Raw genomic sequence first — 16,710 nt, 5'->3', positions numbered from 1 at the left:
CACAATCACATTGATGATTATCTTCTTCATCAGCTCTCTCTTCTTCATCACCAGCTTTCTTCGGCTCTTCTTCCTCTTTGTCTTCTTTGGACTAAGGGTCGGTCAGTGGTTCAATCAGGGTTTCTGAATTTTCTTCCAGCAGTAGTTCACCAGCAACTGCAGTAACCACTGCTTCAGCAACTTCATCCACTGTTTCAGCACTTAGCTGTTCACCTTCAGCTTCATCCCCTTCTGGTATTGACTCTAATGCTATCAAACAAAATTCATCATTAAAAGCATCATTAGAAGCATATAGAGCAAAATTTTCATCACCAAGCTCTTCAGGCATGCTGCTCCAATCAACAAAGCCTTGTGTGAAAAAGCTTTGCTGATCTGGTTGTGTCACAGTTGGAGCAGCTGTTTGAGGTGCAGCAGGTTGCACTTGTGCCTGAGGGACAGGGGCTTGAACATACTGAATTTGTGGAACAGTGGTTTGAACATAATGCATCGGCACAGGGGTTGCAGCATAATGAGCAGTGTTAACATGTGCTGCAGGGGCATATTGGGTATAGTGCACAGTGTTTTGTTGTTGTGGTCTAGGATTTGTGCTAGGGTGAGTTATTATGGGACTAGTAGTTTGACTCCTACATTCTCTAGCAAAGTGACCTAGCCTACTACACTTGTAACACTTGATTTTCGATTTATCCAACCCCACCCTTAAATTTCCATGAAGCCCTGGAAATTTTCTCCCTGTTCTTTTGTAGAACTTGCTTGTTCTTACACTAAGCAAGGCCAACTGATGCAAGATGTCCATCTCCTCTAAGTCAGTGGGATCAAAATGTTGCAAATCATTCAGCTCAAAACACAAGTTATCTGACATCTGGTTTTCAGTATTTGCTGTGAAGGCATAATTTGTAGAGTGAGAATCAGAGTTGACGAAGTTACCCCCAGCTGTTATGTCAATAAAATGATCATAACTCTGATCCTTACTACTACTGCCAGATTCTTCCTGACCAAACAGAGCTGTGCTGCCGAATGAATAGTCATCAGTAACTTTACCAGACTCTTGCAACCTCCTTTTTTGGTTCAACTCCCTTTCATAGGTCAGGAGTCTACCATGGAGTTGGGTCAGGGTCAGATCTTTGAATTCAGCTGAATTCCTGGTGACAAAAACAATTGTGTCCCATTTTTCTGGCAGTGATCTAAGGAACCTGCTATTTTGGGTTGCATTTGGAAATGTAACCTTAACAAGCCTTAGCTCACTGATGAGACAACTAAAACGTTAAAATTGTTGGGTTAGTGATTCCCCTTTGATGTGACAAAACGTTTCATACTGCTGATTCAGAATTTCCCCATTGTTTTCGATAACCTCCTCTGTTCCTCCGAACTGTTCCTTCAATGCATCCCACAATTCTTTTGCACTGTCACAATGTAACAGTCCAGCATAGATTTCGTTGGGGAGTGCAGAGGCTATGATGCTAAACGCTTTGGCATCCAGTTCAAACTTCTGAAAATCCAATTCAGTGTAATTTTCAGTTGGTTTAGGAACGGATTTTTTGCCGTCCTCTGCGCTTGGCACCATAGGAACATGAGGACCGAAAACGACAGACCTCCAACATCCAGTGTTTTGTTGAGCGAGGATGTGACGCATCCTTCGCTCCCAGATGTTGTACTCATTTCTTTTCAGCATAGGTGGTTTAAACAAAGAGCCAATGTTATTTTTATCATCTTGTGATTGCGACATCTTTCCGGTTGTTTTACAGGTACTGATTAATCAACTTTATCGGTGATTATTCCTTACTCTGTTTTTCAACACAACGAACAAACGATCAGTATCAACAATTTCGAGCTGAACTATTTACGTCAAAATGATTGTTAGATCAAGTTTGACTGTCCTAGCTCTGATACCAATTGTTAGGACCTGAGTTTGGATTGATTGTGATTTGTGTTTGAATTTAGATGAACAAATGAAAGAGTAGTGCAGCGGAATTTAATGGAACCAAACTTTTCACAATCAAACAGAAGAAATGCTATCAATCATACATTTTCTAACACTGAATCAAATGATTAAATTTATTTTTAAACACTGATTACAATGTGTGTATGATATGCAAATTCCCCCTCAGCCTGAGCTCAGTGTTTGTTCGTGCAGAAAGAAGATGGTGAATGAGCTCCACAGAACAGTACAGAGTACTGTTCTATTTATAGGCACTTGCAAACCACTGAGCATCAAAGCTGACGTCACCATGAAAGTGACATCTAACCTCCTAACAAACTCTAACCTCTGATCTATACAAACACTGCTATGCTAACTACTGATATTACATTTCAATGCATAAACTAAACATAAACTGCTGCTGCATCCTTCCACTGCTGTGAACCCAGCAGTACTTGAACCAAGGCAGTAGATCGAGCAGCAGAGCTTTAGTTCTTCTATCAGACTTTGTCTTGGTCAGCAGTTGTAGGTTAGCAGATTGCATGATCAGCAGATAGGAGGTCAGCAGATGTTGAAACCACTTTCAAGGGGGGAGACTTGCAACCAAACATCTGCTTATTCTGAATCTACTGTTGTGATCCAGTTTTGGCTTTTATTATCTGTTCCTTTGGTAGGGTTCAATCCCAACACCTTGCCTAACGCAGGTCGTGGGGTCCCCTCACGTTTGCAAGACGTGGAATGAGGTTCACTAGTTTATTTTTGTTGTTTGAAGATCCTACTCTGAAGTGTGTTTAGAAAAGGATGAGGAAACAAATAGAATATGTGTGAGTTGGATGTGAGTGGGAACAACTTGCATGAAGCAAGTACACGATGTGAATGACCAGAGTTTAAGGAAACATGTCTGATCCGGAATGTCTCAACTCAGTAAATGAAGTGTCAATTATATAGGAGAAGGTATCTCCCAAAGAAGAGTGCTTTTGACTAGTGACCTCACTTGCAGTGAGGGGCTTACCCTTTCGGGGGTTGAAGCCTTTTGTCCCCCGGATAATAGCATGTGTTCTGCTGACCTGCATTGCTTTTACGGCTGGTGGGTTGGTGAAGCAATCCAGGGATGTGACTAGTTACCGTTCCCGTATTGCTTTTCCCCACCTCACAGCTTTTTAACCTTTGAACCATTTAACCTTTCGGACGTATGTGTACTTAAGTCATTTTATTTGATCTTGGGCTACCCCGTCATCAGTAACTAAGTGTTAGAAGCAAATGGATTGTTTAGGAGTTTTTTGCTAAAAGTTTTTCACTAAAATAACCGTCTAACTATTGACGTTTATAACCGTTTACTGTCAACTACCAACATGATCAACAAAGAAGCTATTTGTAGATAGACTTAAGCCACAGGCCGTAGCATCATGAAAATTTTTCATGTTGAAGAGCTAGAAGAGGCGACCAACAATTACGGGTAAGATAATATTGGAAGAGGATAGTAGCAATCAAAAAGTCCCAAAGATTGGACCAAGAACAAAGGGGTCACTTTATAAATGAAATGGTAATTCTTGCACAAATTAATCACCCAAATGTGGTGCAACTTTGGGGATGTTGTCTGGAAACTGATATCCCAATGCTAATTTATGAATTTGTTTCTAATGAGACCTTCTATCGTCACATTCATAATAGAACAAGTGGGAAAGGGAGATTGTCATGGGATAGTCGTTTAAGGATAGCACATGAATCAGCTGGTGCACTCGCTTATCTTCACACAGATGCTAGAATGTCCATCATACATAGAGACGTGAAATCTACTAACATATTGTTGGATGACAATTACACCGCAAAAATTGCAGATTTTGGTGCTTCAAGGCTAGTCCCACTGGGTCATGATCAAGTCAGTACGCTAGTTCAAGGGACCATCGGATACTTGGATCCTGAATACTTTCATACCGGTCAGCTAACTGGCAAGAGTGATGTAGAAGAGGTTTAGAGGATACATATATCGCAACCTATTTTGTGAAAGCAAAGAACGAAAACCGGTTGCTTGAGATTCTGGACCATCAAGTGGTAATGGAAGCAACCGATGAGCTGCTAAAAGCAGCATGTGACCTGGTGTGTAGATGCCTTAACCAAGTAGGAGGGAGCAGACCTAGCATGAAAGATGTGACAATGGAGCTTGGAACTTTGAGAAATTTGTGAAAAAGCATCCTTGTATTGGTCACGAAAACTACACCGAAACGAGTAGCTTAATGATTGAAAGTGAAGAACATGACTTGTATCCTCTTGCCGCTAATAGTGATGCATTTGGAGAATACAATTCAAACACTACCTCATGACTGAAATAATGGCTTGAATTATTGGTTTAACATTTAGGTTTATCCAGATGCTTATAATTAATTGTTTAATTAGTGTTTGAGTTGGGTTACGATTAGAATTAGAATGAGTCTAGATTGTTAGGTCTATTGTAATTTGGTGTGTTGTCATTGATAAATAATAAAAGAGTCGAACGAGTTCGTTCAATCTCGCGTTTGTGTTTGATCAAGAGCCTGATTTTCCAACACATACTTGGTGTAGCTCCTGTGTAGTTCAATTGCAATCCGACAACAGGTTAGTGGTTACCAACGTAAATAACGTGTCGGTAGTTGCCAATGGTGATGGTAGGTGGTGTTCATCGATAGACAGTTGCAGCGGTGTCTACTTTGAACGACCATCATGACCTGTTTTTACCATTTAGGAATTAGGCATGCCCAAATCAGCCCAATAAGACAACAAAAATGACCCAAATTGGCTAGTCTCCAGCAACATGAGTTGGCTAGCTATTACCTTCTAAAACTCATGCTACAGATCTTTGTAAGTTTTTGTAATTATACTATTTAACATGTTAACTATTTGTGAAAAAATACAATAAAATGTTGCCTACCCACACCAAATTCAACCAACTTACCAACTCAATTTGCAAGTGTTTAGATCCTTGTATGACATCTGTTATAAGAATTTGTAAAAAGAGGATATAACATAACCCATTAACATTCATACGAAATTTTAGTTCACAAGCATAAGAATGTCTGAAAAACACATCATTTTCTCCACCCATGGTAACATTAATTACTGCTACATTTTTACTTTTATGGAATTTGCTCACAGAGAAAACACAGCACCAGCAATAATAATATACCTCATCATATGAAATTATCCACCAAACGAAAACTTGAACATACGGTTAGGATCTTCTGTGGTGAAGTGCAGATAAAACAACCGACTCGCGTCTTCTCCTTCTGCGATAATAGAGAGATTATACAAATTGAAATCAATTTCAATTATCAAAATCTTGATGTTTCATGCAATCAGCATCGAGTACAAATATGGCGAGTAGTCGAATACACAAAACTCATTTTATCTAAAAATAAAGACATCATGATAGGATTGCAAGATATACATTACATATTACATCTAATAAACTGGATGATTAACCGATCAATAAATTTAAGTATCAATATTGAAAATTGTACAAAGACTGCGCACATTAGAGGTCAACTTCAATGAAATCAGCGTATGAATGTTTAGTGTTACTGCTTATTACCATATTTCAGGCAAGTTAACATAAATTAATATGATTATCTCTAAAATTAACATGGATAGAAACATACCGTGTAAATATAGCTTCCAATATCACTTATACTGATCGAAGTATCACTTATCCTGATCGAAGTCCAATAAGAAATCGGTCAAATTTTCAGAGTCAGCTATGGCTTCCTCCAAAGTCATTTTACCTTTACCTTTTGCAGGTTTGGGCTGCAAATAAAAAGTGAAATCATATATAACAAATCAGAATAATCTACAAATTGTTTAATTTTTACATTGATATTGTAAATTTTACATGTTTGTTTCATGAAGCCTTTAGTAGAGGTGGCAACTTTTACCCGTGTGGAATGGTAAATGAAACGGGTCGAAGGAACAAAAAGTTCCCAAAATTACAAACTCTAAAAGTAATTTAATTCAGAAGCATTACAAAGTTATTTTCATCGTTTAGCAAACATATTTAATACATGTATTATTTATAAAAATTAAAAAAAAAAACAGACAAAAAGTGTTTACTGGTCAACTCAACATGATAATATGCATTTTGACCCACATTGTAGATCAATCATTTAGACAGCAACCCATTTCCCTATTACCTTAAAATCCCATTTTGTTAAACAATATCTCCATTGTACTTTTTAGAGGTTGCAATTTGACCCATTTATATTCTAACTGGGTTAAAGTTTAATCTCTTAACGGGTCATGTGGTTATAAAAAAATTTAACAAAGGAAGGAAAATGGTGGTTAGACTGTTGAGTGATCCAAACAGGTTAGAAAGATTCAAATGCATCAACGATGAGTGACTTAGAACTTAAATAGCCGACTCATAGGTGGACATGAGACACAAGGGTTGGCAATAGGTCACTTGTATAAGACACAATTAGACATGTTTATTGAAAAGTCCACTACCTAATTTTTTACTTTTTTAAAAAATAAATAAAATTAGGAGGATAGGATCCATCATTTTTTCTTCTTGTTACATAAAACAGACAATTGTGACACGAGATATAAAGTAGTTAAAGGAGTTGTATTCATGTTTAATACTTGTGTTATTCGCGTCGCCCGAGACCTATTAGATTACTTAGGTAATAATATAATTATGTAATCATATTTAACACGTTAATTATTTATAAACTTCAAAAGGAAAATACTAAAAAAAGGAGTTTAACAACACTCCCAAACTGATCAGACGCTTTTTGACTCAAAACACATTTTGACCCCTTACCCAACCCCCCCCCCCCCCCCCCCCAAACACACACCCACAACAGCCACCGCACGCACACACCCCCCACGCCACCTCTAGTATTTCGGAAAATAGAAAGAGATTAACTAACATACAAATATCAGATAAAATCAGAAATTACATAAAAAAGCTACCTTTGATTTGCGAAGCTCAGGAGTAGTTTTCAACACACTCCAATTACGTGTGATATTTTCATCATCGCCAAATTTACCTTCATCATCACTATCCTATTAAACGAATATATATGCAACCAACATAAGTGATGCAAATATTAAGAAAAATAATTTCAAAAAAACAGAATAGCCAAAATTGATAACGGAAACGGCACACCAATTTACCTCCTTTTCACCAATGTCAACAGCTTTAGCCATAGCTTCATCATCAGAAAATGGCGTCTTTACCTATTTAGGAAAAGTTTCCAAATTCAAAAGTGAGCAAAAGAAATTTTTATCATTGGTAGAATATGGGGGTGCAAAAACAGAACAACTGTTTACAAAAGTTCATAATTAAAAAGAAAATAATAATAATAATAATTACCTTTACTTGTTCAACTTTCTCTCCGGCCAAAATTTTATCCATTTCCTCCCTTGATGTTATATTGCCATTCTGATTACCGACAAACAACATAAGAGCGTCAAGTCTTTATTTCATTAATGCACTAAAGATTAAACAAACAATTGAACAAATTTTAAAACAATTTACTAACTAATATGTTCAGATTCCTATAAAGCTTAAATGAGCATAAACATAAATAAAAATAAGAGTAAAATGTCATTTTCTTCCCTGAGGTTTGGTCAATTTTGCGACTTTCGTCCAAAGGTGTGTTTTTTTCGCATCTGGGTCCAAAAGGTTTAAAATCTTGCCATTTTCATCCGGCTCGTTAACTCCATCCATTTTTCTCCGTTACGTTAGGGGTATTCCCGTCTTTTTTGTTAACATAAAGGGCCATTCGATTTTTGCAGGGGTTCAGTATTTTAACATAAAGTGAAAAAGACCAAATTGCCCTTTTAGTTAACATAAAACACAGAAATACCTCTAAATTGACGGAGAAAAATGGATAGAGTTAAGGAGCCGGATGAAAATGGCCAGATTTCAAACCTTTGGATCCAGATGTGGAAAAACAAACTTTTAGACGAAAGTCTCAAAACTGGCCAAACCTCATGGACAAAAATGGCATTTTACTCTAAAAATAACTAAAATTTCAGTTGAAATATACAAACCTGTTGCAAATAAGCCAAAACATTAGGTGTAGGCTCGTGAAAATCAGGACCCCGAAAATCAATCACTTGGTCTGGATCTTGAATGTAGTTAACCGTTGGGTAAACCGGATCTCCGCCCCATACTACAAGTAAAGTACCCCTTATTAACACAAAGTTGAGAAAAATATGTCAACAAAGTTGAAGAACGTACTTTGTTTTATCTGATCCTCTTTCATTCGCATAGCCAACGGATCTCTCGAAACACGATAATCGGTACCCATCATTATACGATATTCACGTGCAGTTTGACAAGAAAACATTTCAATAAGTTGTGTGTTTTCATCTTCACCAGTTTCCTCATAATGTTTTTGAATAGCTTCACGTGACGTATCTTTTTTCCACGCTTTCACCCATTCTGAGTAGTATGCTATCGGGCCTTCTTTTTCCAATCTATCGTGTTCAGCCTGCAACCTATACATGACACCAACCACTTTTTTCTTTCACGGGATACACTAAAATGTCATATTTAAAAAAAAAAAAAAAGAGTAAACTGCCATTTTTGTCCCTAAGGTTTGGCCAGTTTTGCGAGTTTCATCCAAAGGTCTGTTCTCGGATCCAAAAGATTTAAAATCTTGCTATTTTCATCCGACTCGTTAACTCCATCCATTTTTCTCCGTTAAGTCATGGGTATTTCCGCATTTTTGTTAATCTAAAGGTCAATTCGATCTCTTTCACTTTACGTAAAATGACCGAATACCCCTGAAAAAGACTGAATTGCCCTTTAAGTAAACAAAAAAAGCGGAAATACCCTTGACTTAACGGAGAAAAATGGATGGTGTTAACGAGTCTGATGAAAATGACAAGATTTCAAACCTTTTGGATCCAGATACGGAAAAACAAACCTTTGGACGAAACTCGAAAAACTGGCCAAACCTCGGGGACGAAAATGGCATTTTACTAAAAAAAACATAAACAAACAAAAATGTTACGTTATATATATTTTTTACATGCTCTCGCTCCAAGCATATAGTCTATTAATTAGTGGATAAAATAATGTTGAAAATAATAGCAAATTTTTTAGTTCAAGAAGAATTTGGTTAAACCTTTCTTCTTTGTATAAATGCCTCCTAGCTCTGTAAAGTGCAGTTTCGGTCAACGTCGGCTCTTCACCGTAAAGCTTAATTTGACCACTCTTGGCCATGGCCTTGAGAAACACCTGTTGATCAAACAAAAACAATTAAAATTTATATGGCCACTTATTAAAATATAATTCAAATCGACCCATTTTAGGTAAATGGTAAAAATTGCTAATATATTAGTTATTCACTAACCGTTTCTGCATCGGGGCGCTTTCTCTGCCACCTGGACCATTGTTCCTTATCTGGTTTTCTCCAGTTCCACCATAATTCTTCACTTGTAAGCGGCTCCTTTATCGGCTTCCGAACTTTAGGGTCAATAAACGGGTGCGGGCGCCCAAGTTTCTTGTCAAGGTCATACCCGGTCAACTCATCCATTTCATTTTCCTTCTGATAAACCACAAAATCCGAAAATTCATCATGCGCTTCTTCTGATCTCTCAAACAAGCCATCATCCTCCACTACTTGGTCAACAACCGTATTCGTTTCAGTTGACTCAGAAACAGCATTTGTAGCCTTATAAGTTTTTCTTCTGCTTCCCGGATTTTTGCCGTAAGATGAAGATCCGGATGATGCATCACTTGGCCCAGGGGCAGCGGCAGCCCTAGCTTGACCGACTGTGCCTTCGGGTAGATAATCCTGCCCGAGAATACTTGCCCGAGCACCAGAAGCCGGCTCAACCTGCCCAGATAATGAATCTCGGTAACTATGATATGGGGCCCGTTCAACGGATAGTTTATCAAAAGATGGTTTCTCAGAAGAATCTTCTTCCTTATCCTTTTTTTCACATTTTACACATGGAAATAAAGGAGTCCGTTTAGCGGTGCTTAACCTAACTTTTGGCTGCCATACTGATGCGGGAAATGAACCCGAAAGAGATGTCTGTAGAATTCATAGAAAAAACATACAAATTGTTGGTTCAGGCCCTTCATTTACAAAGAAACACACACACTAACTCACACTTTAGAACGTAAGTTCTGATGTATAACTTTTAACTTCAAAAGGACGATTACAAGATTCAAAGGACAGCAACAACTACTCTTATTTATATTGACCAAACAAAAAAAACACATGCCAAATATGACCAAGTAATCCTTTATTTCAGCAACAGACTTCAACAACACTTTTGCCCCGATTTCACATGTTCACTACCTTGAAAATCGATCAACCTTAGATTAATTCCATACCTGTGACTAGGGCTGCAAACGAACCGAACAAACACGAACAAGTCCTTGTTCGTGTTTGTTTGTTAAGAAATATATGTATTCACGAACTGTTCATGAACGCTTACCGAACGAGATTTTATGTTCGTGTTTGTTTGTTAAGGAAATGAACGTGTTTGTTTGTTAATTTTAGGCAATGAATGAAAACGAACGACGATGAACACAAATGAGCACAAACTAATGTTCATGAACACAAATGGTAACAAACGAACACAAACAAACGTTTCTTGAACAAAATATATAATACATTGACACTTATTAAATATTTTATCTGTCAGAATTTTGAAGGATCCAAGTAAAATACAAAAGCTAAAAACACTAATGAACTATCAAACACAAACAAACACGTTACCAAACGTTCACGAACATAAATGAACGACCGCACCCTTTGTTCATGTTTGTTCATTTAACTAAACAAACGAAATTTCTTGTTTGTGTTCGTTTGTTTAATAAACGAACGAACACAAACGAACTTCCCGCCGAACATTTCACGAACTGTTCGCCGAACGTTTGGTTCGTTTGCAGCCCTACCTGTGACCCGTTCGCTATCCAGTGACCCAGTTACTCACTGACCCGTGACTCGTGAACAAACTCGATTAACCCAACACAAACACTACTCAGCTATATCAACAGGAAGTTAAATTAGTTTTTTTTTTTTTTTACTTCTAGTAAAAACTCAGCTACAATTCTACAACTTTTTCATTTTACTTTTAGTAAAAACTAACTAAACGGGTGTCTTTCAAATCAAAATGCGCGTAAAGTTCACAATAAAAGTAAACTTTTTTCTACTAAATACAGTTAAATAACACAATTATATCACATCCTTGATGAAGAACAAATTCCGGTTCTTATAAAACATTCTTAAAGTGACCTGTGTGACCCAAAATGATGTATTTAATGTTCTTCACTACAATTGTGCTTATAGTTAACAGAGAATCAGTGTCTAGTGTTAGGGTAAAATAATTAGATAATCTGAATTAATAAGTTATTTTTGCAGCTACTCCTAAGCTAATTATTTGACCCTAACTAATATTCATATACATAAACGACATCGTTTAACCTAACCTGAAAGAAGAGTGGAGATTTGTTAGGCAAACAGCCACATCCAGAAATCATGTTCCTGAATTCTATCTGCACAAACAACAAGAATCATTTCAGAACAAGAAGAAATTGAAACAAATTAGACATGAAATTGAGTTGATTCTTACAATTAGATACTGAATTATGCAGATTGTGGTGCGAATTTCATAACAAGAACTGATTTTGGAGAGTTCGATTGGGACCTGCAACAGGGTTTTAGGGAGGGACAAAGAGTGACTATAATAGTATTGGATAACGTTTTTGTCTATTAAATCATTTTACCCTTGTAAAATAGTGAGTTACATAAGTGATCCCTCAACTGTTAGGGTGGAGGGTATAGTAGCGGAGAGTGGGGTGTTTGAGTGGGAGTCACCGATCGGTGACCACCCCCCTTGATTGAGTTGGGTGTTTAAGTTGGAGAGAGGGTGAGGAATTCGGTGAGTGTTTACCGAAAATGGGTGAGAGTGATTGATAGAAGAGGAGAGAGGGTCTCTCAACCAATCAAGTTTTTTTTTTTTTATTTTAATTGAGGGGTGTTTGACTATACCTAGTGATTGAGTGTAAAATGGGGAGTAGAATGAGGAGTTGACATGACATAATATTATTGGGTAGGATTTCACTCAAACACCCTAGGGTGATTGACTATACCCTCCACCCTTACATATATGTCAAATTTGGTTTTTTTGTTTTTTATCAAGTTATTTTTGCATTTATGGACTTTAAAGGAATATAGGATTCAGAAATAGATCACATTTATATATAGTCTAATCTAATAATTTACGATATAGTTATGCAATAACATGTTGTACCTTTTGCATTGTTGCATATCTATGCATATCAAAGTTGTATAATGTGTATTATTTGTTGTACTTTGCTTTGTCTTTCCATGTGGCTTATGAGGTAAGCTTTACATAGTTTCTCTAGCTTCAGTTTCTTCTCAGTCCACCGACATCTTTGCAATCAGGTACTGTTGAGAGAGGAGAGCTCGAAGACGGAGAAAGAACGTCGATGACGGAATGTCGTCGGCTAGGGTTTCGCACAATACAAAACACAAGCAAGCAAAATCACATTCACTATTGGTTTAGCGGTGGTTTAAGTGCCAAACGGCTCCGACAGCGGGCGGTTATGTACTAAATCACCTCCTTCGTTGCATGCAAACTCATCGCTGCCGCCTAACCAACTCGCCGTAAGCCTAAACGGTCACCGAAAAGTCATTTCCGTTGCCGGAATCATGCTGACGGCGGTTCTAGCTAGAAGAAGTAAATAAAGATGGAAACGATGATCTAAAGGAGTTTCAGATCTGAAGTTTCTTTTGTCAGATCTGCGCTTCGGACAAATCATATGTGCATGAAGACTGTGATGCTCAGTGGCGGAACTAGAACATTAACTCAGGGGTATCCCAAATTTTTTTTTACCGTATAATCATACAATATTAAAAAAAACGACAATAAATAAATAAAGTAAAACAATTACCTAATAGATTTGTCCTCTTCTTTTTTTCATAGCTTGAAATCGTTCCATCACATCGTCGTCTTTTACTTCACGTAAAAAACCCTTTTCGACCGCACAAACCATAGCATTGTTCAAAAATTCTTGGCCCATCCGATTGCGTAAATCCGTCTTGACAAGCTTCAATTTCGAAAAACATCTTTCAACAGTTGCGGTTGCAACCGGTACAAGCAAAGCTAACTTAACTACCCGATAAACTAAAGGACAAGAAATATGCGTTCGAAGATGATCTTCTATAGTTCTGTTCAATGTGCTGCTGCCAAAGTGCCAATTATCGAACAATTATCAATCATTAAACTAACAAGTAATCAAACAATCTGTTCGAAATTGAAACAAACCTGTATTTTCTGTTCGAAATCGAACAAACCTGAATAAGTGAATAACAATCAAACACTGAATAAGTGAATAACAATTATCAATCAAACACTGAATAAGTCAATAACAATCAAACAAACCTGTATTTTCTGTTCGAAATCGAAATACACTACTAGTTCTATTCTGTTATGTTCGTTCAATGTTCTGCTAATCTGCTACCGATCAAAATAATTAAAAAATCTTCGAAATCAAACATAACAGGGTTCGTTCTTCGCTGTTCGTTCAATTTCGATTTCACTGTTCGTTCGATTTCGATTTCACTGTTCGTTTTTGGCTCTTTTTTGTGTTCGACGTCTGACTATTGGAGACGTTTGATATCCCTTACGGATTAAACATGCCGCCCAAATCAATAATCATTCAATCTTGGGCTATTATTTACTTATTTGGGCTTACCTAATGTGCTATTATTTACTTATTTGGGCTTACCAACTAGGCTTATTCACTAGTACAAACGCAGTTTTTTGGTGCTAGGATTTATGCTTCTTTGTGAGCTTTTTGAGAGAGCACCAACAAATATACCACCAAATAATGGGATTTGTTGGTGCATGCTCAATAAAAGCAACATTAAATCTCTAAACACACTACCGAAAAATCAATAATATACATTATTTGAACACATGCTTTTTAGTTTTATTTTATTTATAAAACATCCAAGATCTAATACAAAGACAAATAAAACAAAAAACTATACAAACAAAAAATGTATAAAATCTACAAGCATAATGAAATAAAATTACATGTTCATGGGAAGCTACAAAGAATGAGATACAAACATGATTTCTATAAACTTGTTTCCTAAAATAACAATTTAAACACATACAATCAAACCAAATCAACATAGTGTATAATTGTACATACATGGCAGTTCAAAGCATAAATGACGTTCGTCGCCGTAATAGGTTTCCTGCGAGTATCTTCGGTGTATTTGATGGCATCACGCAGAAAATCATCAAGAAAGATCTTCAAAAATCTCGTGTCTCTTCGTAGATAAGGCCATTTATACGCTTTACGCCACATCGCCAATTCGCCGTTTTCTTGATACTGTGAAAGCCGTTCCGGAAAACTTTCCTGTGATGCTTTGCTCCTCCTTAACATTTTTCTCTCTCTAAAAAAGATTTTGATTTTAACATCGTGTCTATATATATGTGGGTATAAAGGTTGTGTTTTTGGAGGCTTAATTTGATCCATTGATTGAATAGGATGAGAGCAATTGAAAACCGTAGGATTATGATCCATGTGATTCGTAACAAAATGTTTTAATTGGTTCACTTTGTTGGTGCTATTAACTTCATCCTCAAAAAATCAATTTAATGGTGCTATTAACAACTTCACTCTCAAAAAATCAATTTAATGGTGCTATTAACAACTTCACCCTCAAAAAAATCAATTTAATGGTGTAATCTTGTTATTTGATGCTTTGTATTCTAAAACACCACCAAAAATTGAATTTGACACCACCAAAAAATGGTCTTGTACTAGTGATTATTTTGTAAAAAAAATTTTGAGGGGTGTACTCGTACTTGTTCAGGGGTGTCCTATGTATAAAAATCGAAAAAAAAACAAAATTTTACACTACTGGTAAAAACTTGAGCCGTAGCCCTGGCTACGCCCGACACAACTACAGGTCCGCCCCTGGCGATGCTTAAGTGGTGGAACCGACATCATCACCCGTGATGGTCATGTGAGTTTTCCATGGAAACAGGTGAATTTGTTGATTTTTTTAATCCTAAGCCTCATAGAACTCTCTGTGCATGAAGCTTTGGTATATATCCTTTGCAAAATTATATGTTTATGACTCCGAGTCATTTTCAGACGCTGTAATTGTTGCTTGAGCCCTCTATATTGTGAAAGTCTTTGTGCAAAACCCTTTTTTGGTTGGGTCAGAAGTAGAAGATGATTAAATCGACCCTTTGCGTTTTTTTAATGGGTGAAAATGGTTTTGAATTCGGTGTGGGCCGACAACTTCAGTTTTTATCCGGTCGAAATGGGTGTGGCCAGGTCGGGAATAAAACTGAAACTAAATCAACCTGTGTACATTTTTAGAATGGGTCAAGATGGGCTTTGTTGAGTCAGAAATAAAGCCTAACGTCAAATGACCCATTTGTTATTTTATAACTGATCTAAAAGTTTTTGTAGACTGTAGTTGTTACTCACAGTCCAGGCCTCGGGTCACTGCTAGACCGACCAACAATCCTCAAATTTTGGTTATGTAATTACTTCTTTTGACCGACAAAAATGATCTCTAGATGTGTGAATGGGAGTTAAAGTTCAGATGCTATTAAAGTTTGATTATTGTCCTTTTTCCATATATACTGAGGCAAAAGTTGGAGCCAGATGGAATTCGTACAAAGTCTAATATTTGGTTTCTGCTAGATTTCTTTGGTATGGTTTTATTAGCTTATGCACTAATTTCATTTCTTGAGTTTTATTATATTACAGTTTCTTTGGTTTCATGTCTGGCGATAAATTTGTTTTTTTAGGACATGTGTTGGGATTTTTAAATCTTTATTGATTGGATATTAGTGAAAGAATTTTAATGTTGGACTCAAGAATTTGTTTTAACTATGGTCATTAACTTTTGATGTTTGAATGTCGATCAACTTGACTTAGATTATTTATGTTTAGGGTCGCGTCAATTGTGACAATTGGCAGTTTTCGTGTAATTTCCGTACAATGTGAACATTATTTTATATTTGATGGTTGTGCATGTTGAACTTATGATGTGTATGAGTTCATGGAATATGTTTAAAGAACTCACAAAACATTTCATGATGCATGATGATTATTATTATTGATTACGACTCGAAACAATTTAAACAGTGCACGAAACGAAACTAGCACACTTATCAGATAAACTAGTAGTACTGACAGGAGTTCAGTACTTAGACAGACATCATGTTTAGGACACAGAGTGAGTCCTAGAACCAAAATTATACTAGAACCTTATGTGAGAAAGTAAGGGTTTATGATACTGCTATCTGAGTGACAAGTGAACACTAGAAGGTGGCCGAAACTAGCTAAAACAATATAATTCAGCAAAATTCAGCATCTTGTAACTTATGTAGTGATATGAAATAACGCCAGAATGCTCAGAATAACTTAAAAAGCGTTGAAAGCATTATCATGATACAACTACATACTACACCATACAAGACACTAATGTTAACCTTTTTAAGCGATCCGATAATCAAACGAACACCCGAACACAACTAGAAGCATCCTGTGAACTAGTTAACAATATTTCGACATCATCAAGCTAGTTTATGGTCTTAAACACTTTGTAATACATACAAATCCATAACACACTTAAACATCCTAACTAAACATATGAATCACCATTGTTACAACACTTAACAATTTTAACTACTCCCCCCCCTATGTGACCGTCCCCTATGGGGCCCACCCGCCAAAACAAGTTGACTAATCCATTGTTTAGTCAAAGATGCCACATTGATATCCATGAGTT

At 36.7% G+C, this 16,710-nt stretch overlaps 2 protein-coding genes across 2 annotated transcripts; one reads left to right on the top strand and one right to left on the bottom strand.

Annotated features, from left to right (window-relative positions):
* The first annotated feature begins 2,735 nt into the window (after positions 1-2,735).
* Positions 2,736-3,890, top strand: LOC110882408 (wall-associated receptor kinase 5). Its single transcript, XM_022130438.2, has 3 exons — positions 2,736-2,778; positions 2,864-3,002; positions 3,392-3,890. Exons 1-3 carry the CDS (start codon positions 2,736-2,738, stop codon positions 3,888-3,890), a joined length of 681 nt encoding a protein of 226 aa, XP_021986130.2.
* A 998-nt stretch (positions 3,891-4,888) lies between these two features.
* On the bottom strand, positions 4,889-11,642 carry LOC110885597 (protein PLASTID TRANSCRIPTIONALLY ACTIVE 12, chloroplastic). The gene is made up of 11 exons (XM_022133298.2): positions 11,489-11,642; positions 11,346-11,411; positions 9,253-9,939; positions 9,025-9,137; positions 8,133-8,392; positions 7,943-8,064; positions 7,260-7,328; positions 7,061-7,123; positions 6,857-6,949; positions 5,548-5,692; positions 4,889-5,175 (listed from the first exon to the last, which is right to left on the bottom strand). Exons 2-10 carry the CDS (start codon positions 11,394-11,396, stop codon positions 5,591-5,593), a joined length of 1,560 nt encoding a protein of 519 aa, XP_021988990.1. The 5' UTR covers positions 11,397-11,411; positions 11,489-11,642; the 3' UTR covers positions 4,889-5,175; positions 5,548-5,590.
* Positions 11,643-16,710: the final 5,068 nt, after the last annotated feature.

Source organism: Helianthus annuus, chromosome 10, assembly GCF_002127325.2.
Source record: "Helianthus annuus cultivar XRQ/B chromosome 10, HanXRQr2.0-SUNRISE, whole genome shotgun sequence".
NCBI lineage: Eukaryota > Viridiplantae > Streptophyta > Magnoliopsida > Asterales > Asteraceae > Helianthus > Helianthus annuus.
This window is presented reverse-complemented; position numbering and strand designations above follow the sequence as displayed.

Bases quoted from the DNA above. Each gene is read 5' to 3' on its own strand.
- LOC110882408 (XM_022130438.2), top strand. From the start codon at position 2,736: ATGTGTGAGTTGGATGTGAGTGGGAACAACTTGCATGAAGCAA. The intron at 2,779-2,863 runs GTACACGATGTG...TCAATTATATAG, and splicing joins GAACAACTTGCATGAAGCAA to GAGAAGGTATCTCCCAAAGA. The intron at 3,003-3,391 runs GTGGGTTGGTGA...ATATTGGAAGAG, and splicing joins CTGCATTGCTTTTACGGCTG to GATAGTAGCAATCAAAAAGT.
- LOC110885597 (XM_022133298.2), bottom strand. From the start codon at position 11,396: ATGATTTCTGGATGTGGCTGTTTGCCTAACAAATCTCCACTCTTCTTT. The intron at 9,940-11,345 runs GTTAGGTTAAAC...TGAATTCTACAG, and splicing joins AATCTCCACTCTTCTTTCAG to ACATCTCTTTCGGGTTCATT. The intron at 5,693-6,856 runs GTAGCTTTTTTA...TTTTATTTGCAG, and splicing joins CTGAGCTTCGCAAATCAAAG to CCCAAACCTGCAAAAGGTAA.